Source organism: Triplophysa dalaica, chromosome 9 (assembly GCF_015846415.1).
Source record: "Triplophysa dalaica isolate WHDGS20190420 chromosome 9, ASM1584641v1, whole genome shotgun sequence".
NCBI lineage: Eukaryota > Metazoa > Chordata > Actinopteri > Cypriniformes > Nemacheilidae > Triplophysa > Triplophysa dalaica.
Window position 1 is genome coordinate 12,978,184 of NC_079550.1, and position 25,399 is coordinate 13,003,582.

Consider the following 25,399-nt stretch of genomic DNA (forward strand, 5'->3'; position numbering starts at 1 on the left):
ACGGATTATAATTTAAAGCTTTCATACCTGTAGACACCTACAGCCTGGCTGGATGTTTTCTTGAAGTGGCGGAACCTCACAGGAAGTGGTAAATTCATGCTGGTGGTCCGTCTGTGAAAAGAAATTGGGAAAAACAACAGGTGTTGGACGATGTGGTCCAAAGAGTAAAAGCGAGATCAAAAGTTATTAAGGTGACTCACCGAGCAGATTTCAGCTGTATTTCCTCATCATCTTCCTCCTGGGGGTTGTATTGAGGAGACTGACGATGTTTAGATGCCAGGAAATTAAACATGTCCAGAGCTGATCTCCTATGAACAGATAATTACGAATTAGAAGGATAAAAGTCAGTTACTTGCATGACATGCTATACATGGGGATGTACTGCATCATCCCAAACAATCAGTCATTTATGATATTAAGGAAAAACTACAGAACAACAGTTTTACAACCCCAGGCATGAAATTTACATCTATGATTTTTTGTATCCAAGTATGTGCAAACCCCCTGGGATCTAACCGACGACCTGGGCATTGCTAGTGCCATGCTTTAACCACTGAGCTACAGGAAAGCGGACAACAGGCAGCAGACGTAACAACAGGCAGCGGGTTCTCAGGAAAAATACCTGTGGTACACCTCAGCACGGGCGGATCCGTGCGGGTTGATAGGAGGGTCTTCTGGCTCCTCGGGTTTGTGGAAGCGGAACTTGTAGTTTCGACAATGCCTTGCTCCATAAAGCTGTTCCAGTAGAAACACTACAGCATCATGGACGACACCCAGCATCTTCAACCCATTCACTCCTGAAAGACAAGACATTAAATACAAAATGTGAATGGATGAGTAAGCAATAGCAATGTTTTGTAAACAGATGAAAAGAACACATCTCAACATCTTACCGTCAAACGAAAGAGCCTTGAGTCTAGCATTGGACCGAGCTTCTTGTACCTTATCTGTCAGATACTTCCATGCCTCTGAAAATAAACAGGAATTTTAACTCCACAAGAGACTGATTGGTCAGATATTACAGTTTTTTTATACTCTCATTACATAAAATAAAAAAACTAATTTTGATAACTGACCTGCATTTAATTTATATTACTTCACAAATGCTTTCTGTAAATATCAATACATCTATCTAATTATCAATAATGATTAGACTTTAAATAGAAGGTTTAACCTTGAAATACACATTATTTTAATCTCACTTACCTTCAATACTTTCACAGCGAATCTGAAATCCGTCATCACTGCAGATTTCAAACATAAGCCCTTTCCTGGGTTTGTAGTTCAACGAAGAGTCTCTCCCACTGTCCCTCTGATCGGGTAATTCCACTGAAAACACATTTGATCATTTCTCATCATTCTTACTTGGCAGTCCTGCAATAGTGTAGGTAAAAAAACCTGGCCCAAAAATCTATAACTAAACTAAACTAAACAGACACTAATAAGAGCCTCTGTGAAACTAAATTTACAGACAGAAAACATCCAGATATGTGACAGTAGCTTTTTTCACTCACCCGCAGTCTTTGGTTTCTCATCACAAGTAGCTATGGTCTTTTGTTTAAGTGAATCAGCTCTCATAGTCACAGAATCACTACAAAGAAAAAAGTGTGTTAAAAAGAGACAATTAAGCAAATGAAAACGTACAGATCTTTGTTCTTCGTTACCTCTTTTTTGAACCACATTCATTAGACTGCCCAGTATCCATTGGCTCAGGTGATGAAAGTTCCTGGTCCCTGCAATAAACACACATTTAAAAAAATATTCACTCACCAACCATAAGCACAATACATTGTGAAATATCAGGTGCTTACCCTGTAAAAGACGAGGCTTGAATTGCAGAGATGTCAACAGTTAGGATATCTGACTGAAGTCCTTTATGTTTCTTTCCACCGCTCTTATCTGATCTTGGTCTAGGCCGTTTAGCTTTTTGCTTTCCTTTTGTTGTGGAGGTACCTCCAGCAGGCAACTTAAAGGATTGTAGCTGATGCGGTGGTCGTGCGATGGGAGAGGTTCGTGAGCTCTGCGTCAGGACTCCAAGCACATGACCTTTGTTTAGTTCTCGAGTAACAGGATAAGGGGCGAGAGCCACCTGACCCGTAGAACTTGCACTCGGGTCTACGGTTTTATCCGTCAGGACCCGGCCGAGTGAATGCTGGAGATGAATGCTGCCCTCCTTGTCCACCTGTTGGTTGACAGACATGCTTATATTTCGGTTTGGGGGGAAAACGCAGATGCTGCTAGCAATGGATGTCTGGACAGGATTAGTAAGCGGAGACATCATTGGGGTTCCCGAATGAAGAACCATCTGTTGCTCTGGGAGGCCCAGGTTGTGAGGGTTGGCTTTGATAACAAGGTTACTTATAGGTCCTCCACTCTGAGCCACAGACACCACGTTTAAAACAGACTGATTTGGGTTGAGCCCTGACACTGTACACGGCAGCAGGTGAGTTGAGGAATCATGTCCCAGCATGCCAGGCTGTGCTGTGGTTGAAATGGGCATGGGTTGTGGAAGGAGAGTAGGTTCCAAATACATCACCCCTGCTTTGGGTCGTTTTATGATGTTGGGAATTTTGCGATGAGGTGTGGTCGTCTTGGTTATCAGGCCTTGCTGGGCAGGGATTCCTGCAGCAATTTGTGAAGGCGAGAGGTTTATAAGGGTCATGTTGGGACCAACATCTGAAGGAGCAAGTGTGGGTTGGCTCTTTGAACGTGCCTGTTTCTTGCTCTTATGGGAATGAAGACGTGAAATACGTTTCTTGCCTTGAACAGAGGGGAGCATGGGAGGAGCAGTCATGATGGATGAGGCACTAGCGTGGCTAGAAGAATGATCATGCCTGTGTCTTGCCTCAGTCACGCCAATCTGGGAATCATGAGAGGGGACTCCTATGAGGAGGCCTGATGTGGTGCTTGGAATAACTGATTGGAAACCAGTCTGGGCGGTAGTAGTGAACGCATGGATTTGTGGGTGATGAGAAACGGGAACTAACCCTTTTCCACCAGCAGGAAAAATGGACTGCGATGTGGAGAGGCCAGCACTTAGGCCTGTCAAAACAGGGGCGCTCGTGTTCATGACACTTGTTCCAGACGAGGCGATCTGAATCTTTTGTGTTAAACCATTAGGTAGGGTTTGCCATACATAGAATGGCTGCAGATGCTGGTTTAGCACTATCAGTTTCTCTGGACCAGGTTTTATTTGAGAGGCAGTAGCTTGAACAGCCGAGCTTGTGATTGGAGCAGGCACCGAACTGATTGTGGCAGCAGGAATGAACTTCTGACTTTGGAGAGGCACAGTGGGCGAGCTAGGTAAACCTGGTGCGCTTGTAGTTCTTGTCGGATCTTGGCTCCCTGTTTCTGCCACTGCAGGACTCGCAATGTGGTCGCCATCAATGCGTGCTGGAATAAAATGTTTTGGAGTCATGTGACCTTCTGGAACCTGGGAATCTCCACATCTGTCTTGTGGGGTTTTGGTGGATACGGTGGTGCCTGTTGTTGGTTTCTCGCCACTTTTTTCTTCTCCGGTTTCCTCTGTGGTGATAGCCAATTTGCTGCGCTCTGATGTTTCAGAGATGAGCGAGCCATGATTCTGGTTGTTTACCGTTGGACTCCGGGTTGTTAAAACAGAGAGGTCGGACGGCAGCTCGAGAGGAAGAACGTAGGGCTCTTCTACAGCAATTGAACTGTTCACTCCACTCTCCACAGATTCGGCACTAGGCAACGGCTGAGTGAAATCTTCAAACAGCATGTCCTTCCTTTGGTTAACGTCCACCCCGTAACTTTGATCTAAAGAGAAGGGTTCAGCAGATGGAGCTTCTGTCTGCTGTCCTAACGCATGCATTGACGGGGTATTCAGCACAAATTCCATTATATCAGACGGCAGGATGTTACCACAGTCGTCACTGTTGTTGTTATCAGAATCAGACTTGAGGAGATCAGTGCTAAGCGACAACTGAGAATCCAGAGGGTCTTGTCCCTGTGTTTTCACACTCCCTAACGGAAGACAGTTATCCTTCTGACTTTTACGACTGTTACAGCTACCACCCCCTGCACTAGCGGTATTCTCTGCCTCTTTCCCTGAGTCGATACTTAATTTGTCAGCCCTGCTTTCTCTTCCCTTCCTCTTTGTTGAACTTTTGTGTGTGGATGAAGTAGCGGCAGTGGTCGTACTGCTGGTGCTTATACTAACGTCGCTCTCAGAACCATCATCCACACCATCCAACTGACCGATCTGTTGCAGTTCCAAATTTTTGGTTGCGGTCGACACCTCGTCGCTATCTTCATCCTGCTCCTTCGCCTGATCCCTTAAGAACCTGTGAATGTGTGACCCTTTTCCTAAACACTGATCAATGCTTGCAATTGGTGGAAGACCAGAGTTAGGGTTTATGATAGTGCGTGTGAAGTTATAATAGTATGCATCCTTGTTCGAACCAATTCCTCCTTCCTCGTCCTCTCCACTGTCTGCCGAGGAAGATGTGCTCATATCATCCGCTCCATCTACTTGTCCTTCAGCCGAGCGTTTGCTGCCCGTCCGCTTTCTCATGGAGAAGTCCCCGCTGCTGTAGAAGGGTATGTCTTCCTCGCCATATGATCGCACGCCATAGAAAGGGGTTAATCCGAAGAACATGTTGGATCGTGCACGGGCGCTTCGCCTCGGGTATCTGCGCTTTGCTGAACCCGCTGAACCGTCACTGTCTTCCTCATGGTGTTTATCAACACTGCCTTCATCTTCTAAATTATGATCCTCTCCTTCATCAGCACATATGTGGTTCATAAGATTCTCTTCCGAATCGTCCGGGTGGATGTGGCTGTCGGACTCAGAACTTTCAGAGCTTGCAGATGGGGAGAAAACCATTGCTCGAGAGGACCTTCTTTGGGTGCCCTGGATGCCGGGCGTGACAGGGTTTGTGTTAGGGGATATGCCAACAGCTTTGGTTCCGTTAGGATCCATTTTCAGGGGCAGTCTCTCTCTTTGTTTCTTTTCAACTGGAGCAACTTGTTTAGTTGATTTAGAGTGTACGTGTGGTGGCTTGATATTTCTCTCTACTCCTGTTTTTGTCTGAATAGCCTCCACTGCTGAAGCATGCTTTTTCTCAAGGCTAAATCTGTCTTTGGACTTTAATGGCTTTTCCCCTTCCTTCTGATCAAATTTATTAACTCCCACTGTGCCAGAAAGTGTTTTAATGCTCAGTGCTGTGGCTTTATTGCTACTGTTGTTTGCTGTTGGACCTTGAGAAGCTTTGACACCGCTGCTTTTCGAGTTGCTGTTGAGAACCTGGTTTCTGTTTTGAGGAGTTTCTTTTCTTTCTCTTGATGCATCTCTGGTAACATTCATTTTTGCTTTGGAGTGTTTTTCTTTGGTGCTAGAAGTTCCATGACTAGCAGTCATGGCAGGACCCGCCTGGACGCCACGCTTTATTTCCTCTTCTCCCACCTTTGCACCAGATGTCCAGAGAAGCTTCATTGCTGCTGCTGGAGCTGGGCCGGACACAAAGTCATGGGACTTCCTACCTCCACTTTTGCTGTGAACCGGCTGAGGCAAACCAGTCTTTCCTGTGTCTTTTGATGCAGACACTGATGTAACATTTGCTTCTTTAACTGGATTAGTTTTGTCTTTTGGAAGAGTATCAGGTGAATGACTGGACGTTAAAGTGGCTGCAGCCGGAAGGTCTGTATCTTTTGTGGCTTGCTTCCCCTTCTCTGTTCTCAAACTGCCACTTACTCTCTGATGCCCTGTCAAAACGGCAGTTCCAAGAGGTGGTGACACCTGACTTATGGAAGTTGGTTGCGATGATTTCAAACTGTCACCCTCTGACTGCTTTTTGCTACCATCTATTCGTTCAGTGAAACCAAAATTGAGTCGACGTTGTGCCCCAGTGTTTATTGCATTAGCCTCGCGACTCTGAGATCTTTCTACAGCTGTTGCTTTTTCTTTTTCCATGTCCCTGGTTACGGTTTCCTTGGAGGTTGAGGACAGGGAGACAGCAAATGGATTACCGGTCTGACCAGATACTGTTCCTCCCTGTGAAGGGGAGGAAATCTTTTGCCTGTGCGGTTGAGGGGAGACAGAGGAAGTGCTGTGTCGGCGAGATCCGATGCTTCGTAGATTTGAACTCAGCAAAGGGTCCCCCACAGTCACAATCTCATGGACTGACCTCTTAAAACCATCTTTTAGAAAAGGGGAAAAAATCAATATAGCTTTGAAAAAAAATCAGGATAGAAACATGTTAAAATATCATGTCTTATGTAACTAATACCTGGAGAGGGAAGCGGTCTGGTAGTGGGAGAACGATGACATGGTGGGTAACTAGGATGTCGGTTTCTAAAATAAACCCTTGGTTTTGGTCTGGAAGGCACATTCTGGGGATTAATGGAATCTGTGGGTCCAGAAAAAGCCAAATCCACATCAACTGAAATGTTAAAAAAAGTATTTCAAAAAGCAAATGTCTGAACGAAGACCATTAAATGTTACATTCATCTTGTTACCTGATATAGGTGGAGGACTATGAGCCACGGTGTGGTTGTCCTCTGTAACTGATGAAATATGATCAATATTTTCTGTCATAGAGGACCGGCACATCAGAATTCTACATTTATAGACGCAACGCTTGCGGGCATCGAGGGTACTCCAGTAGACCCGTGAGCATCTGGGAAAATAAAAAAAAGATTAGAAAAAAGACAATTTTTTTATCTTGATTGTTTTAAATACAATTTTATTTCACAAACTTACTGATATCCCACAGGAAACAGCTTCTCACAATCTGACAATTCAGTTAGCATACCAAGACAGTCGATAGTCATAGACCCTGTAACGAAAAAAGTAAGTTTTAGATCTTTGTTCATAAATGAGAAACATGTAAAGAAATACAGAAACAGACCTATCATCATGTGGATGCTGTTTGGCTCCAGCCCATTACTAAACTTCTTTCTCAGACTCATCCCTTCAAAGTCCACAAGGATCCTCCGAGTCACTTCAAATCCTGACTCTGGTACCACCTTTAAAAAAGATTTGTCACTTGTAATAAATACAACACCTTGCAAGACAGAAAAGACATCACTAGTTCATTACCAACTCACCGAGATTTCATTTCTTACCTCGCCCTTTATCAGGGCTCTGTGACGCTGACAGTAAACTTTCTTGTCCTCTAAAAAGGCACACTGCTGCTGACGGGCACACATGAAGTGATAGTTACTGGTACAGGAGGTCAGGCAACAACTCACTGTGGCTCCAGGTTTTTGACAATTCTCACATCGCTGAGAAAACAAAGTGGTCTATTTTTAGGTGAAAGACTTGTTGTCAACAGCATTTTTTGTAGGCGTATTCAGTAACAAAGAACATACATAGTACATCGAAGCACTCTAAGTCAATGAACTAACATAACATGACATGGCATATGGCTTTGATTACGTACCAGCTGTTTGCCTCGGCTGACTGCCATATAGACATTTTTGAGAGAACCATCAACATCCTCAAACACCTCTGCTGACCACAAAGCACAATTCACATGGGTCCACTCATTCTGACCGATATAAAGCAATCTTCCACAGTCCTAAAAAACAGATTACAAAACAAACATAGCTAAATAACAGTAAAATCACAAATAATCTGTATGTGCTACTGTATTTTTTGGCTGAGAGATGACTCACATTTGTTTTCTCATCTCCGTAATTCAGACAAAGAGCACACTGTCGGTTGTCACCGACATCAGGGGGAGGGGGGAGCTCAGGGATGTCTTCATGACTCAAGTCTGAACACAAGAGACAACCCTGTGTAAGTGATCTACAAACACCTTTAAAATATCTGTTTGTACTGAAAACATAAGCAAAATATCAAGTTCCTTCCACAGAAACAGCACTTAAAATTTAATTCACCCAGAAAAAAAAAGATTTGTCACCAGATTACTCATCCTAACATTATTCCAAACCTATCAGAATTACTTTTGGTGAACGCAATATATTTAATACAGAAATATGCCAGTTTTTATGGTATTTTTTAAAAGGTGCTTTGTTGCCTTGTTAAGCTGGTAACTATTACAATATAATTAAATAGGTTCATGTAACCTGCACACCATATTGCATGGCATATTCCAAGTATATGAGAAACCATATCTTCGTTTGTAACAAAAAATATTCACCATGGATAAGCTTGGGTGGTGGAGGTGGTGGTGGTGTGGGGATCATCGGAGATTCAGACTCTCCAGGGGCTTCAGGTCGGGGAGCAGGGATGATCTTTTTCATGAGCAGAGGTTGCTCAGCTCTGGCTATCTCCTCTCTCTCCTGCCACTGGGCATAGTTGTGGTCCAAAGAAGGGGGCAGCACAGCATTCGGAAGTAATCCACTACTGCAAAAGGACAGAGGCCCAACAGTGCTCAGTTATCGGTGTCTTTGTATGACATTAGACATGAATAAAGTCATCTATAAGGGTTGTTATAAGACCCTTATCCCACGAGACAGGGTTCACGAGAAAAAGACTTCAAGACTTTTTTAAAGAAATCCTCAATGAAATATAGAGGGAAAAATGGTTTTTCATTAACATAAAAAAAATATTTAGACATTATAAAATCAACTTGTATATCATGAAACAAATGTAATGTCTATTTTATAATGAAGTTATAAACAATATGTAAACACTAGAAAATGTTTTGTCACAAACTCAACTAGCAGGCAGTAATTGCAAAAAAATTATGCTTTTAGTAAAGAGCTGTGATTGTTTTCTCTATATGCTTTTGCATAGTGCTCGTGTTAGCAGAGGTGGCAATCATATAACACTGTCAATCCTCCTTCCTCCACTGGCTGAACCCTCACAGCCTTCAGAGAAACAGTTAAAACTACATCATGTTTTATGCTAATATTGCACATAAGAGACAGATTATCTGTTTTTGAAGAGGTTTGCCTGTGAATGTACTTAAAAAAAATGTAAAGTGAACTTGCAATTGCTATAATGTACTTATGTTACAATCCACTGCTATCCAGCCACGCTCTGCGTGCCATTAAAGTGCTGCTGGCATCATGAATAGTGTTTACACTAGTGCTTATGCACGAGGAGCAACAGATACGAGAGAGACACGTAAATGAAACCCATCCATCTAGCATGTTTACCTAGAAAAATGGTGGGAAGGTAAATCTGCGGGACGAAAAAAATCACATTGTGTGTGAATTGCGTGAGGATATTGTGTTCTTGCGAGACCAGTCGTGCCACACCCCTATCATCTATACATTAATTTAGAGAGGAACAATTAGGCCTGTAAAGAGCCTAAAAGCTTGTAAAAATTAGTGATATTTTTCTTTTTGAAGAATACTCAAGTCATGTCCAGTACACATGCACAAAAAACTGTTCTTAATAATTCATGGCAACAAATGAAGTCTACAAACAGGCAAACCAACCGCAAGACTTTGTCAAAGCACCAATGTGAAATGTGACACTGTCTGCCAACCTCAAACAATGGAACTAGACCATACAGAGGCTTCATGCCCTTTGGGAAGGTGATATATCTGCTCTATAGGAGAGCAAAGAATAGACAAAAACTTGGCAGTAAGCTTTGCATTTTTAAGACCTTATTTCCCATGATCACTGGTCATACTTTTTTGCATTATTACACTTCTTTTACTTCCTGAAAATATATTTTAAATTATGTAATGAAATGATTAATGCCAAAATTAATATTGCAAATCAAATAAAGACTTACTTGGAAGCAACTTTGTGCGTCTCCCAGAATTTGGACTCCTTCACTCCAAACCATGGAAAAACCCGCTCTATTTGCTGTAACCAAAAAAACAGTACGATTAGCCACAATAAAGTAGGACGACAAGATGTTCCACTGTCAAAAACTGCATCCACTAGCTTTAGCTCACCCGAATAAAGAAGGACTTGATCATGCTGTTGGCCTTTCTGCTCTCCATCTGACCACCATCCGAATTGAAGGCTGTCTGGATGATTTTTACAATGTCATCACTGAACTCCAGCTGAAATGTGAGAGCAGAAAATGACACATGGTTCTCTTTTCTAGGTGACCTGTATCTGAACCTTTTCCATTAGACACTCAAACAGCAGCAAGAATAGAAACATAAAAGCTACTCCACCTATCTATTAAATAAGGAGGCGCTGAAATATTCTTACAAGAGACTTATAGCATCCTGAATCCATTTTCTTCTCCACGGACTCCAAATCGAGAGGTGAATCATTTGGTGGCAACACCTCTGTCAGCACAGGCGGGTCAGGACCCTCGGGGGAACGGCGTGAGGGAAGGCTCTCTTCTGTTTCTGGGTTGAGCTCAGGTGGTTTCATAACGGCCTGAGACGAGGATGAAGGCATCAGCAAAAAATAAAGTAAAACGGCCATAACAACCGCATTTGGTCTTCTTTTGGAGGTGGAAGCTCACCTGTCTGTAACGAAGCAGGTGTGTGGATGTGCGAGAGTTGAGCAGGGCAGTGAGAACCTGTCGCATGGATTTCTGCATCTCTTTCTCAAGGACATCACGCCACTCAGTGTGATGGGGCTCAGTGCATTTTACGCAGGTATAGGCAACATTCTCAGGCAGGTTCGACAGGAGCTCATACATGTCATCTAAATAAAAAAGATAAAGATTAAGCTTTAAAGTATGTAGGTTGTTACTCCAAAGGAAAGCAATTAGCTTTGTCACATTAGTTGATGAACATTGTGTAGTCAGACTAAGCCAAAGAAATTCAAATGTAGTTAAAACAGATGACTTACCGGTTAAATGTTCACATTTGGCATGAACCCAGCAATCACACTTCCTGCACTTCACCAGTTTGCTTTCATAGTCATCGTCATCATAGCACTTATTACAGATCGAGCAGAAGTTGCCTGGGATACAAAACTTATTGAGTACTTTACAGTGTCCAAACCATAAAAAACAACTGTGATATATACTGACCTTTGGCTATGAGTTTGGCACAGTCTTGACACAGAGAGAAATCATGTGACCATTGGGCATCCCATGCTTTCCCTGGTTTAGTGGCCCCACAGCTCTTACAGCGTACACATTTGGTGCATATCTGTGGCAGAGGGGAAAATAATTATGGGCAAATGCCGTAAAAGCACCACAGATGTTACAGACATCTGAGGCTGCGTGTGTGTATATACCCAGACTCTCTTCTTCTTGGTGGGTCTGGTAGGGTGGTTGGGTCCCAGGCACTCAGGGTGAAAGCTATTTCGGCACTTGTCGCACTCCAGTAGTTGCTAGATGATGTTAAGAAAAAAACTTTTAAAAACATCTTGGTTTTTAGACTGCCTAGCTGGGAAAAAACTTCACAGTTGTTTTCCATTACAACTTGCAAGTAATAGTGTAGAAAAAGGAAATGATAAATCCAGAGAGCAAACACGTGTTTGCCTTTAATAAGGATGGATTTTTAAAAAGCACATACCAAATGAGGACATTTATCAGGATGTTGTTAAAAATGTGCCAGCAAATTTTGAGATGGGGAAAAAGTTTTAGATCCACGCTAATTCATGCTTTAATAATTATGCCTTTCCATTATTCTTTAACCATTCCAGCAGAATGAATCATATCCTTTTGGCCCTGATGGTCACATCACTACTGTCAGAACAAAAGAAGAGAACTACTTGAGAATCATGACATAAATTTGTATCATAATACACTGGGCAAAACCTCTCTTTCCCCTAAATCTGGAGGCTCCAACTCTTTCAACACCTCCTGAACACCAGCAAATTTGGACATTCAGGGTTTTGGAAGGACAGCAACGATATATACAAATATATATACTTGACTGGTTGGAAAATCTAAAATGATCACAAGAAATGTGTACAGAACTCTTACTTTGGTTTTCTGATACTTCAGGCCACAAACATGGCAAAAGCGACACCGGCGGCAGCACCAGTTCTCCCACTGTTCCTCATGGGGGCGCTCTGTCTCTCCCAAGCAGAAAAGGTGGAAAGGCTCACAACACACCTGACAGAAAATGAACTACAAACAACAAGCCGTAAGTACATTTCCACTCATGTTTTGCATTTTCTTAAGACACAACTTAAAAACAAGCTAAGGCCTACCTCTGTGTTACCGCTGCTGGCACAAAGAAAGCACACCACCCGTGGGGTGATTGGCACGGAGGTAAGAATGCTGAGCCCACCCATCTCCCAGACATTCTCAATGTCATGATCCTCCTTGAAATCTACTCTGATTCGATGCACTCCATCGTAGGGCGCTTTATGCTTGGTGATGCCCCCAGTCGAGGGAGTGCTCTGGGAGTTTAAAGTACTGCTGTCTGGTTTGGTAGGTAACTGTCCAGGACACAAAAACATTGCATTTATAAAATAATGAGTAAGTGAGTTTTAAACTCAGTGAAGTATACCATAGTTTTAACGTAAGACAATCAATCGGGTTGAATGGAATTTACATTCATTTACACATAGTGAACGACTTCAACTTGAGTTTAGCATGTGTCAGAGTTTTGCATCACAGTTAGCATGTAGTACATACCCAAAGTAGACAGAGCAACGAAAGATAAACTACAAGACAGTCAAAAATTGAGCATCTCTCTGTCTATGCACTACATGATGTGTGTACTTGCGCATGCGCGGAGACTCACGCAGTTCGGTTGAACCACTCAGTCACGAGTTTAAATGATCCATGAAAGACAGCAGTCACGAACGGCGTTTACATGTTTACTTGCGTCTTTGAGTATACTGACAGCTGTGACGTTTTTGCACTCGTCGCTGGCAACATACGATCGGCTTCCAATCGGCAAGACTTGATGCTGACCAGCCGGTCACCGATCATGGCAGATCATGCGAAAACCGTCCGATTCCGGTTTCTCGCCGGTCAATCGGTGCACCTCTAGATAAATGTGTCTGCCAAATGCTTAAATGTAATCTCCAGAGGTGCTCTAAAAGTTTATTTTCCGAACATTTCAGTATTTTAGAAGCTGTCGTCAAACAAACACTTGAGGTGTCAGCTCAACAACTCTCCAAAATAAAAGTCTGGCTAATTTGAGCTAGATGAAAAATATATTTACCTGCAGTATATTTATAACCTGTTGTAAACACGATGTAGTAAAGCTGTAGTATAATAAACCTTAGTATTTACTACACTGAACTGCAGTAGAAAATACAGTAAATATTACAGTATTATAATGTGGACAAATATCTTACAATTGTAATAAAAAATTAGAAACAGAACACAAAAATTTTGAAAAGAAAAAAATAACTTGCCTTCTCTTTTGGTTTAGGCTTGGTTGGTTGTACACATCGGGTGGCTGGTTTCTTTTGCTTTGTTTCTGATGCGAAAATATAACATTATATTAAAACAAAAACTATGTTTTATAGGCAGATTTACAAACGGTACATAAAGTCTAACATATGGCTTCTCCAAACCTGTGTCTGTAGTAGAACTGGGTTGACTTTGCTGCTGAGATTTCTTGGGGTCACTGGTTTGGGAATTTGAAAGGCCTTCCTTTTTTGCTGGCACTTGGCTTTGCTGCTGCAAGGACTGCTGGGATTGTGCTGGTGGCGATGATGGGGCAGCATGCAAAGAAGTGGCTGATGGACTGGCCTGCTGCTTCCATTCCTTCCTGGAAGCAGAGCTTGAAGGGGCCTGAGAATGCTTGGAATCGTCAGAAGGACTAGAGAGAGGGGAGTGCTTTGGGGAGGAAGATGATGAGGATGGTGATGCAGGCTGCGTCTGGTTATGTTTGTCCTCTCTCTGGACAGGCGGTGGAGTTTCACTTTTCTTACGGGGCGGCTCTTCCTTTGGAGAAGAGGCTGGTTTGGGGATTGCTTCAGAACACTGCGATTTGACATGCTGATGTGCCTCCTTTTTTTCGGACCATTTATTTCTCCGCTTATCTTTTTTACCTGTAGTTGATGTAGAAGAAAATTAACTGAAATACAGCAAAGTTGAGATTGCTTTAAAAGGGAAAATTCCTTTAAAAAAAAAAAAAAAATCACCTTTTGCCTGCTTCTGAAGAAACTTTGACGGCATCCACTGCAAATTCTGACATTTTCTTACTCTGTGACAAAACAAACATACATGTTAAAGCTTTCTGAAAATTAAACTTTAAAGGAGGTATGAATTAAATTCAGAATTTTAACCTGAGCTTTTGTTATCTAAGAGGGAATCGTATTCAGTGAACATCATGTAAATCACGCCCTTGTTTCTGAGATTACATCTGTTATTGACACTGGCCCAGCGAATGCCAGGTTCTGGAATGCACCTATCTATGATGACATTCATCAAGTTGAACACCGCCTCCATAGAAAAATATCAACGACTACTTCCCTAGCCCCGCCCACTGGTTCGTGCATGACAATTCTGAAGTGGTGCGGAACTAGATAGAGCGAGCAAGAAATAAATATACATGCCGTTAAAGATAGTTAAATATTGTGCCATCCCTGGTCGTGGAAGTATACAGTCGCTGCATAAACTTCCTTCGGATTCCGGCATCTTAAGCCTGTTCGAATCACCATCTCTGTAATTTGGTAGGCTCATACGGAATTTTTAAAGGTTTAAACCGCCGTTTGCAAATAATGGAGGCTTTTTTTAAGTGTTTTGGTATTATTTCGGGTGCTGGGTGATATCCATCTGTTACCGGGAGTCTCCAATTTGTTTATTTATCATGGAAACTCTCGTAACATTTGAGACCCGCGATCGCGTTGATCTTTTTCTGGTTCGCTATCACGGGTCTCAAATGCAGACAGGTACAGATATATATCATTAAACACAATACAACTATAGGCTTTACAAACTATACGCAAAGCCTTGCCATCACATTCGGCAAAAAAGTCAAATTTTAGTAAAATCATGCCGTGCAATTGTGTAACATGAAATACTGATGTGGGGAGGTCATTTATAAATCACAGGAGGTCTACAGATAATACTGATGCTGTGCGAAAACTGTGAATGATGCTAATGTGTAACCTAACGTTACGTCTCTTACCATAATCACAGAAGGCCTTAACTACGCAAACTGCTATCCAATCAAAGCAGTTTGTGTTTACTTATGAAGTCTTCAATGCCCATTAAAACCGTGCATTTGTCGAGCTGGTCTCAAAACCCATGTAGAAAATAACCTATTACTTATTGATTTTGATGTTTTTGAATGTAAAAACCACGCAAATGACATAAGTAGACCTCATATAACAGTATAAAACAATAAACAAGCACACTTCATGAGACCTTTAATGGCGTAAAACCTAAAACTACAGTAGTGCTAACAAATATAAATTTTACACTCACTTGCAACATTGCTTTTTAATGTTCCGTCCGCCAAATTTGGGCTTATCCAAGCAGTTAGTGCAGACCCCACAGTCATTCGGGACCTGGCAGCCTGGACACTGCCCGCAGCGTCGAGAGCGCCGACCCTTCCTGGGAGGGGCCTCCTGGACTGTTTTCTGCCTTGTAACTGGCTTAATGGGAGGTGAGGGTGGATCTGCCTCCTCTGACCCCGCAACTGACGATTTGTCTTATGAATTGAAACATCAACAAATTAAGTTCAATAACACTATTAATGCAAATCATACACAGTTTCTCTAAGCTGTTTTCTCACCATCATTTCCCATGGAAGACAAGATCTTTTCTCTCTCCTCCCATGGCAAGGCACTAAGGGTAGGCATATCATCTGGGAACACAGCACGGTTGCGACCCAGAGCTACAGCTGCACGACGACACACATGCTTTATGCGTGGGCCACGGACTGACGTCTCTGAGGAGTCACTCTCCTGACCCTAAAAAATAAACAATTGGAAATTATATTTTATATATCTTTTCCAAATGTAGAAGTAAAAACCATAAACCGCTATCAGAGGAACATACCTGCAATTTTGGCTGATCACCCGGTTGTAACTCTCTCTTCTCTATCTTATTGAGCTGTGCTTTAGCCTTTCTCAGCAGCTTTACAACACGTTTGTCTGTACTTGGACTCCATGTTAGTGATGTGGTTACAGGGGTTTTTCTCATCTGCCCTGGCACGGTAGGAGCACTCAACCTCACCTTGTCCTTCTCCCTCTCAACACCCTCCATTTCAATACTTTTCTCAGAAGGTCTGCCTTTTCTTGGAAGACGACCCTTGGATGGCAAGGCCCCAATTGACTGCATTGATGCAGACTCCGTCGGGGAGGCCTCTGCGCCAGAATCGACCATGACTGATTTCTTACGACCAGGTGTTTTTTTCTGGGTAAGAGATTCTTCAACATCCCTCCCCTCCGCCACAAAGAGGCTAGATGTAGAACTGGGGGAAACCTCTGATGAAAGGCTCCTCCCTCTCCTTTCCCAATCTTTCCTTCCGTCTCTCTTGTTTTCTTTTTCACGTTCCCTAGCCTTCTCTGCTTCCCTGTCCTTCTCCCTTGGACCCGTGTCTCTTGTACCGGAGGCACTGCGTTCTCTTCCTGCTTTTCCAGAAGCTTGAGCATTGGGTGTAAAAAGTGAGAATATCTGTGAGGATGAAGCAGAACCCCTGCTTACACAGACACCCCCAGCTGCTCGTCTCCCATCCGTAACCCCAGTCAGGCCAGTGGAGCCTGATGGAAAGCCGCTGAAAGCTTGATTTAAGGCACTAGCAACAAGCGGACTGACTCCAGGCAATGGGCTAGAATTGCCAGTCACGCTTATGGGAACAGAACTGCTCAACACAGATTGTTCAGAGGGGGATTTCCCAGTCTGAACTCCTGGCTGACTGCTCCTGGTAGTCATGGAGTGTGAGGGTGACCTGGGTTGTCCACGGGAGAACCTAGACCCCTTTCTCTTTTTGCTTGATGTTGGTGAGACTTGAAGTGGGGACAGGGAGCCAGGACTGCTGCCTGATGAGGATGGGAGGGTGACTGACTCAAAGATGCGGGAATGAGCCGCACTCGGAGTGAAGAGTGCGGGGCGTAGTAGAGGGCTGTGCTTTTTGAGTGGTGTTTCAAAGCGAGACGAAGATTGCTGGTGGTGATTGTGGTGATGATGCAGGGGGGAGAAAAGCCTGGTACTGGATCCAGGTGCACTGCCTGGTGCAGGGAATCCACCAGGTGCAATGCCACCTCCGCTAGGCCCTGGAGGAATGAGTCCCACATCTTCAGCAGTGAGTGGCGGAGGACGAAAGTTGTCAAATGTGGGCTTGCGTATAAGGCCCTCCTTCGCGTACTTCGCAGATGAGAAGTACTTACTTTCGGCGCATGACAGAGACGTCCAGCGAAAAGTGGGCTCACGTAATATGGAGCGACGTTTATCATGAGCGCTGGAGAGAGAGGTGGGTAGGAAGGGAGCAACTGAATGCGGCAGCATCCATGAAGAGTGGGAATGATGCTCAGATGTATTGGCAGAAGCTGCTTGGGGAGGCTGAGGAGCGCTGAGGAGAGGAGGTGGTGGGGGGGAAGAGGAAGAAGATGCTGTGGAAGAGGCTTGTTGAGATCCGGGCTGTGTTGACATCAAAACCCCTGTGGCTGGGCTGATAATAGGCTGTTTCCTTCCACGAACCAGACTACCTCTACCACGTGGCACTAAAGACCCCCTCCTGTGACTTTGACCTCTGCGACCCCGCCTGCTGCATGCCAACTCTACATGGTCTGGCTCTGGCTCAGATGGTGGTGATGGTGGGTGTGAGGCGTGGTGCATGCTCATCTTGGCCTCTGCCTGAAAGGCAGGGGAATGATCAGGTTCTTCAGAGAGGGCCTGGGTGCCCTCGGAGGCCTGCGAGTCACAGGAAGAGTCGTCAAGGCTTGGACTGCTGGATCGAGATGACTCGCCAGAAGAGACTTGAGAGGAATGCTGTGAAACAGCGCTGGAGCCACAGGAGGCCGCACTGCTACTGAAACGTCCATTGCTAGCGCTGTTGTTGCAGCTGCTGTTGTTGAGGAGAGTCGCTGCTACCGTGGTGGCGCTGGTTGTCGAGACAGGAGGTGGTGGGGGTGGGAGAGAATCAACAGAAGACCTTGACCCTGGTGTGGCAGCAGCTCCACTCGTGACCGGCGTTGTGGAAACAAGGGCGGGGGAGGATGACATCACGGGTTGGGGTGCCGAGGCGGATACCACAGAGTCCAATCGCGCAATTTTTGTGTGTGGCGGTGGAGTGCTGAAACTGGCCTCATCAATGAAGCGCTTTGGAGTCTTGATGATGCGCAAGGACACTGTGCTCACAACAGGCATGATAAACTGCCTGATATTCGTTAGCTGTGTTCGCCTCCTGTGCCTGCCAACCTCAAGATTTCCAGATCCCTGGGTGCCTATAGCCTCTTTCTCCAAGAGTTTCTTTTTCTGGGCTCCTTTCTTGGCCCGTTGTAGAAGCTGCTTTGCAATAGTGGCATCAGTGCGTTTGGAGGAAGGGACAACACGCACAGGCTTGACATGACGAGGGCTCTGACGTAACCCTAAGGGCCTCCCAAGTTTAGAAGGTGTTACAGGGTTGACTGCTGGGGGTGAGTCGGGTGGACCTGGGCTAGTGCGTTCATCAGCAGGATAAGAATCCCTGAGCTTGATATCGTGTGGTGTGCTGGGACCCAAATCTTGTACCTGACGAACCCTGAAGGCTTTATGTTTGGCAGTCCCAGAAACTGTAGAGGACAACTCCTGGAGTGAGGAGGCAATAGCAGCCTGAGCAGCGGCCTCAGCTTTGAGACGCTCAGCAGAAGGCGGTCTGCCCCGTTTCCTTTTTTGCCCGACAGGAACTGGGACACCTTTTCCCCCAATGGCCTTTAGCCTAGACTTCAGTGGGCTCAGTTTGACATCCCGAAGTCTTTTCAGTTTGGTCACCTTGGATTCCCGTCTGATTTTGTTAAGCTTTGCCTCTGATCCCTGATGCTGCCCAGACCCAAGCAGAGTTTGCCTTTTCTCCTCAACTTCATCCTCTGCAGTGTCCTTGCGACATGTGGGGCTGGAGCTGCATTCCTGTACTGCATCCCTACCATCTTCAGGCAGTACATGGCTGCTCTGTTGCCAGCTTCTCTGGCTGGCAGAAGCAGGTGGGCGGCCTCTTCTTTTCTCTCCAGAGCCAGGGGGTCTCCCTGGTGGTCGTTTAACCTTCACTGTAGGAACTGTGGTGACAGGCAAAGAAGCTGTCTCAACATTAGGGCCAACTCTCTGTGTAGCCAGAGCCCTCGGAGGACGTCCTCTGGGCTTCTTTTCTGGTGTGACGGGACCTGACAAAAAATAAACGCATTATTTAAATACTGAAATATTAGAAACTTGCAGATACAAGCCAAAATATTGTTTTCTATACCCCTTATAAACAGCTACTTGGCAAAAGAGCAATGTAGAAAAGAAAGTACAATTTAAAATATGCCAGTTCCACATCACATTTAAAAATACTGGAGAATACATAAGAAATGGAATTAAAGATCAAGTAAATGGTCCTTCACCTATTGACGTCCTTCCTGGGCTTTGTATTGTTCTGCTGTCATTGACTGGGTCAAAGCCACCAAATTCTTCCTATAGAAAGATAAAATTAACTTTACAATATAGGTCAGTGTATGCATGTAATCTTATGGGTAATTTTCCAAAATAAATGCCCCTGACATGTGTGGTATGACTCACTTTTTTTTACACTCCCATAAATATGAAAACGTTGTGCCAGGAGACCACTCATAATGTAACTGATTCTCATTTCAAAAACCATACCAGACCTAACGGTCGGTTGCAGTTCAAGAGTGAAATGTTAAAGAAAAAAAAAAGTGCAGTTATTCAAGTTAGTTAAGTAATGGCCACAACATGCTCATCTGAATAACGTTTATATTTTAAATGCACTACACTCCTGGAAACAGATTTCACTCGTTAGTTTAAACCATTACTTTACCACTGTCTGTTCAAAACAACACCTGACTAAACTTTAACATGAACAGCATATTACAAATGCATTATGATCCAGCATAATAACGACATCCAGGAATATATGACAGTGTTTGTCTACAGTTAGCAACCAAAGAAATCTTTGCAAACAGTCTACTGTGTAAGATTTGGCTGCACTCTAAATGAAAAAAAAATATTACCCTTTCACATGAACTTCTCTGAAGTACAGTAGTATAAATCTATTAACTTAAATGGACAGTTCACCCAAAAATAAACATTTATGTCATTTATTCACTCCCGTGTCGTTTGAAACCTGTAAATTACTTCTTTTTTTTCTGTATAACACAAATGAAGATATTTTGAGAAAGTTGGGAGTCAATGGATGCCAGTGTTATTTGGGTACCAATGTCCTTCAAAATATCTTCTTATGTGTTCTGCAGACGAATGTAATAGATTATTGAAACCTGACATAGATTCAAAATGACATGAGGCAAAGTAAATGGTGAAATATTTTGGGTGAACTATCCTTTTACAAAAAGTGACAAAAACATCTGTGCCGTCTATTGATGCCCCTTCCTGCTGAGATGACCAGTTCCCTCAGAGTAATTTCTACTCAGGTATCCTTAGCAGCTGTTGTTGCTAGGCTGCATGACATCAGCACTGATCTCACTGTCAGGACATCTGTTGCAATGGCCATATCGTATCGCTTGACAACTGCTCCCACTCGGTCAATCAAGCAGGCTAAGCTTTGAAGATGTCCCACGATGGGATTTTATAAAGCTCTGTGTGAGATGGCCCTGTGCTTATCTCATACCTGACATTAGGGGTACAGGGAGGAATGCTGATTACATGGGCCATTTGGGCTCTCGCCTTCCTGATCCAATTCTGTCACAACATTTTAGGAACCCTTCAAGTCTGCCACATTTCTTACATTTATCAGGTTTTTAACAGGCTTACAGCGCAGATGATTACTGTAATTACAGTCTGCTTTGCAGCTGGGTGCACTACGTTTTATGTTGTGATAAAAATGTCACAGTCTTTGAATTGTCCTTGGTGTGAATTTAGTCGTACAAATTCAAATTCACTGACAAAGATACACACTAAGAGAAGGCATACTGTATTTTTGTGGGTGTAGTAACCAAAAATAAAGGTGCTGTGTGTAATTTTTTGGAGGATCTATTGACAAAAATGCAATATAACATACATAACTATATCTTTAGAGGTGTATAGACCTTACATAATGATGTGTTATGTTTTGGTTACCTTGGAATGAACTATTTCTACCTACATACACCGCCGGTTCCCTAACATGTTGTTTCTACAGTAGACCTAACTGCTTTAAAGAGCGTGTTTCGTAAATACATTGTCTCCTTTGGCAAAGAAGCAGAAATTTGACGACATCTTAGTCCTGTGAATTAGTCAAGTGGCTTAGTCAAGCCACTTGAATTCTTTGAAAGGGGTGAGGGTTGGGCCATGCCTGCAATTCGCAACCTCACCACTACATTTCATACACTGGACCTTTAAAGTGAAGTGTACTTGAAGACAGCAGCATATCAACATGCGAAAAAAAGAAAACCAGTACCTCAACTAACTGGTCATCTCTATTCTCACAAAATCACTGTAACTGCTCATAGTTTGGTAAATTAAAATATACTTACTATTATTAGCTAGAGAAATTAAATGGGCTTACATTACAGTAAGAACTGACAAATTTCCACAATGCACTAGGGCCCTACCTCTCAAAAGATTATTAATGACTGCAAGTTCCTTAAACAGCCTATTGTGTTGATTTTCAAGCCTTTAGGGGGAAGGGGGTTTATTTCATATTTTTATATTTATAGCAGCAAGTGGGGCTGCATCTTAATCCCTTCGGTCCTGTTTGTAGAACAGATGCTATCAGAGACTGCACACATACAATCCATAAAGAAATACATTACAAACAAATTCCCATTCAGCTTTCATTTCAACTGGGGTGTAACGATATACTCAGCTCACGATTCGGTACATATATCGATACTGGGTTCACGATACGAAACGCATATCGATATTTTGAACAAAATATTAAATTAAAGTTCCATTTATTTTGTTGCACATACAAGTTAATAAAGAATTTTAACATTTTCACGCTTGACTGAAATTAGAATCAAGATCAGCGCTGGTTTCTTTTGGCTTACTTTATGTAGCATATCACGTTATGCAGCAGCTCACGTTAGCGGATATATTAACGTAAGCATTTAAAAACGTTTGTGCTGCCTTTGTAATGAGTTTCGTGGCGACTCACTTGCAGTCACGCTTTAAGTTTGCTGTGTTTTAACGGCGATTGCGTAGGAATATATGACACTTTGTAAACCACTTCGAGACACAGATTGTGTCTTGTGCGTCCCCTTCTCCCAGAGACTTCAATCTCTACCGCATATCTGAGATAAGCACACATGATGCGCTGGCGCAGAGTAGGTAGCGCCTTGACCATTGAACAAGTATAATTAAACATATCGTAAAATATCCCCATCTCTCAACGGTGCGCATCGTAACATTTTTGCATCACAAAATATCATAACATGAAGTCTCGTTACACCCCTAATTTCAACATATGATGGAGACAAAATTCTGCAGTGCAGACCAAATTAAACTGCAATCTGTGTCCTCAGATGATCTGTGCTCTCCATGTTTATCCTTAAGGGATACTCCACCCAAAAATGAAAAATCTGTCAACATATACTAGTTCTTCCTTATAGATTTCTTTGTTATGATGATCACTAAGGAAGATATATGAAAGAATACTTGTAACCAAACAGTCCTTGGCCACCATTGATTACCATAGTAGGAAAAATAAATACTATTGGGATCAATTGGGATGATATATATTTGGTTACTGACATTCTTCCAAATAATTTTGCTTGTGTTTCTCGTAAAGAAATTTATACAGGTTTGTAACAATCTGAGGGTGAGTAAATAATGACAGAATTTTCACTTTTGGGTGAATTATCTCTTTAATTAAAGCATCACAAAACCAAAAAGGAAAGAAGCCTTGATTCAGGTATATTAGACAACATTTACAGTTAACGTATAGGAGCTTTTGATAGATATTTGCTTCAACTCTAAAACACTACCAGCGAAACGATGACTTCATTTTTGCTCTGCTGTTGAGCCGAAGGTGATAGAGTACTAGAAAGCTGCGAGCAGCGGAGCTCAAAGTCAGCGTGACACCATGAGTAGTTCTCAATGACAGCACGACTCTGCTTCAGGCACTCAAGCACTCATGCACACACACCCTTCTCCACCTTGTGTGTGAGGCACGCTGCGAGATGTAAACAACATCCTTAGACAAGAGGAAAGGGGGGAGGGTTTGGGTACACAAGGCATCCCTTTGACCATAAAAACATGATTTGGCGTGATGAAGAGTCAGGGGGTGACAGGCATGAAAAGTCAATCTAAACAACCCACCCACACACTACAAGTTATGACGACCCACACCGGGGAAGCTGCTCAATCAACACCCACAACGAAGACGGAGGGGGAGCGGCGATACTGGGCTCGAGAAAGTGACACTCGGCTCGGCCAAGGCGCCTGAGCACCTGCTGCCAGTGTTGGATTTGGGAGGAGGGACAGTGGCTGGAGTTCTTCTTTGTTTTAACACCAGCAAAGTCATAAGTCATGATAGGAAAAATAAAGAACTGATTTGGAGATCGACCGATACATTGTTTCCCCGATATTTGAGCATAGTCCCATCATCGGGTATCTGTTTTCTAATATTGTATTCACCGATAAGCACCGCCATTTTGTGGCCGTTTAGAGAATTGCATGCAGGAGACGAGACGAGTCAACGACAGCATGCACAGGCAAGGTATACTCATTTGCTTTAATCAACAAACTTTATTAACATGTGCGCAATTATTGCACAAATGAAAGCTTTGTTCTAATAGGTACAAACATGCAGTTACATAGCCTCAGCCATCAATTCCTATCCCAATGAAAACTTAACTTTACATTAAATTAAACAGCAAAGAATTAATACATTCATTCATTTGTTGTTTATGCTCATCATTCATAATGCTGTTTATTCACCAGGATCATGCTCAGTAAGTTGTAGCATAGCCACAGGATGTAGCTAACTTTCAACAAGATTAACTTTTTTTACGCAACAGTGAGCAACAACAGAGGTTATTGCCCTTAAAATAATTATATTTTAGTGGTAGGACAACTCGTAACTGGAAGAATTTTACTAGAGCGGCTACCTAAGCAGCACTCTATCGGCTGAAATCACACTTGTAACTTGCGGGTGATGTGCGGGTAGGTTCACAAGCCCCCTGCTTTACGGCATGTGTCACATTGTACCCGTAGCCTGTGTGAATTTTGTCAACATCTAACCATAAGACAAAACGATCTAGTTCAACGCAAGTCTCCAAACCATCATCATGGCAGAGCCAGGAAAAAGAGAGAGAGAGAGAGAGAGAGAGAGAGGACACGAGCCATTAAATGTTTGATGGTCAAAAGTTGCTGATTCTGTCGGTATCTATAGTTACTAATGCTATACTGTAGCGAGTTGTGTGCAAGTTAATAATTGCATCTATAACAAAGCACAACGACGCGTGAGTTTTTCAAAAAGTCTAACTACATAAAATTATTTACGTAGGTTACTTAACACATTCACATCCATGTGTTGTGTTTTTGGGTGACTACTTATGTGTTCGGTTGCTAACGTTAGCTGCCATGTTGTAAAGGCTAACAACAAGCTGCTAACTCAGAATCTAGTTTGAGATATTAGTATAGCCCAGTAGTATGCCAAAAGAGTGCTCAAGTACATGCACAGTTTATGAAGTGATATGATGTAATACCCGTTTCAGCTTAGTCAACAAATTCATGTGTATTAAAGGTCGACCGATATGCGTTTTTCAGGGCCGATACCGATTATTTCCATGTAAATTAGACTGATAACCGATATTTTGAACCGATATATATATGCTTTATATAAAAATTACGAACACAGGCTCTGAAACATTTGAAACATTTTTAATTCTGACTGAGAAATCTTAATCATAACACTTATATTAATAATAACAAAAGAAAGAAGGGAGCACCTAGCAGAATTCTGTGAACATTTTGTTAACAACCATTGCTTTATTTATTGCACCGCACTGTATTTTCTCATGTAAAGCTGCTTGGAAAGAAAAATGCATTGTAAAAACCACTAAATAAAAAAAAAATGAATCGAATGGAACGGAATAAATTATATTTATTTATGGAAAAAAATATGTTCTGATGACTTAAACATTGCATACAATACTAGAACTATTAAATAAATAATTTTGCTCATCATTGGATTAACTAGCACAATTTGAATTTATATAATAAGTGTAAATAATTGAATTGCCTTCATAGCTTTATTGTGTATGTTTTTGAAAAGGCCGCAAATGTTTTTGTGAAGCTATAACATTAAAAGCATATTTTAGGCACACTTAATTAGTACATTAGCCTATAACTTGAGTTTATTGTCGGCACGACGGGCATTTAATCACAATCATGTGTGTCTCTGAACATTTATGTGTATAAATAAGTTGCGAAAAATAACTATCTTTCATTTGTCGCTAGCAGCTTGAGATGCGGAGTCTATGTGTGTGTGTGCACATTCGCATGAGAGCGCTCTGACTGAAGCCCGATGATTAAAGTACTTT

The 25,399-nt window shown here is 42.7% G+C and overlaps 1 protein-coding gene across 1 annotated transcript in view; it reads right to left on the bottom strand.

Annotated features, from left to right (window-relative positions):
• The window catches only part of kmt2a (lysine (K)-specific methyltransferase 2A), a 35,959-nt gene that overhangs the window by 4,612 nt on the left and 5,948 nt on the right, over positions 1-25,399 (bottom strand). Inside the window, exons 2-33 of the mRNA XM_056757273.1 lie at positions 19,301-19,370; positions 15,783-19,081; positions 15,517-15,694; positions 15,207-15,432; positions 13,919-13,980; positions 13,346-13,825; positions 13,184-13,248; positions 12,023-12,253; positions 11,793-11,939; positions 11,099-11,194; positions 10,890-11,010; positions 10,706-10,819; positions 10,374-10,558; positions 10,112-10,285; positions 9,847-9,957; positions 9,681-9,754; positions 8,130-8,335; positions 7,642-7,742; positions 7,407-7,544; positions 7,090-7,248; positions 6,873-6,990; positions 6,725-6,800; positions 6,481-6,641; positions 6,252-6,371; positions 1,812-6,162; positions 1,665-1,733; positions 1,515-1,591; positions 1,207-1,329; positions 894-968; positions 623-797; positions 201-308; positions 28-111 (exon numbers count right to left, since the gene is read on the bottom strand). Of these exons, the coding sequence (XP_056613251.1) occupies positions 28-111; positions 201-308; positions 623-797; positions 894-968; positions 1,207-1,329; positions 1,515-1,591; positions 1,665-1,733; positions 1,812-6,162; positions 6,252-6,371; positions 6,481-6,641; positions 6,725-6,800; positions 6,873-6,990; positions 7,090-7,248; positions 7,407-7,544; positions 7,642-7,742; positions 8,130-8,335; positions 9,681-9,754; positions 9,847-9,957; positions 10,112-10,285; positions 10,374-10,558; positions 10,706-10,819; positions 10,890-11,010; positions 11,099-11,194; positions 11,793-11,939; positions 12,023-12,253; positions 13,184-13,248; positions 13,346-13,825; positions 13,919-13,980; positions 15,207-15,432; positions 15,517-15,694; positions 15,783-19,081; positions 19,301-19,370 (11,774 nt within the window). The remainder of the gene's footprint in view (positions 1-27; positions 112-200; positions 309-622; positions 798-893; positions 969-1,206; positions 1,330-1,514; positions 1,592-1,664; positions 1,734-1,811; positions 6,163-6,251; positions 6,372-6,480; positions 6,642-6,724; positions 6,801-6,872; positions 6,991-7,089; positions 7,249-7,406; positions 7,545-7,641; positions 7,743-8,129; positions 8,336-9,680; positions 9,755-9,846; positions 9,958-10,111; positions 10,286-10,373; positions 10,559-10,705; positions 10,820-10,889; positions 11,011-11,098; positions 11,195-11,792; positions 11,940-12,022; positions 12,254-13,183; positions 13,249-13,345; positions 13,826-13,918; positions 13,981-15,206; positions 15,433-15,516; positions 15,695-15,782; positions 19,082-19,300; positions 19,371-25,399) is intronic.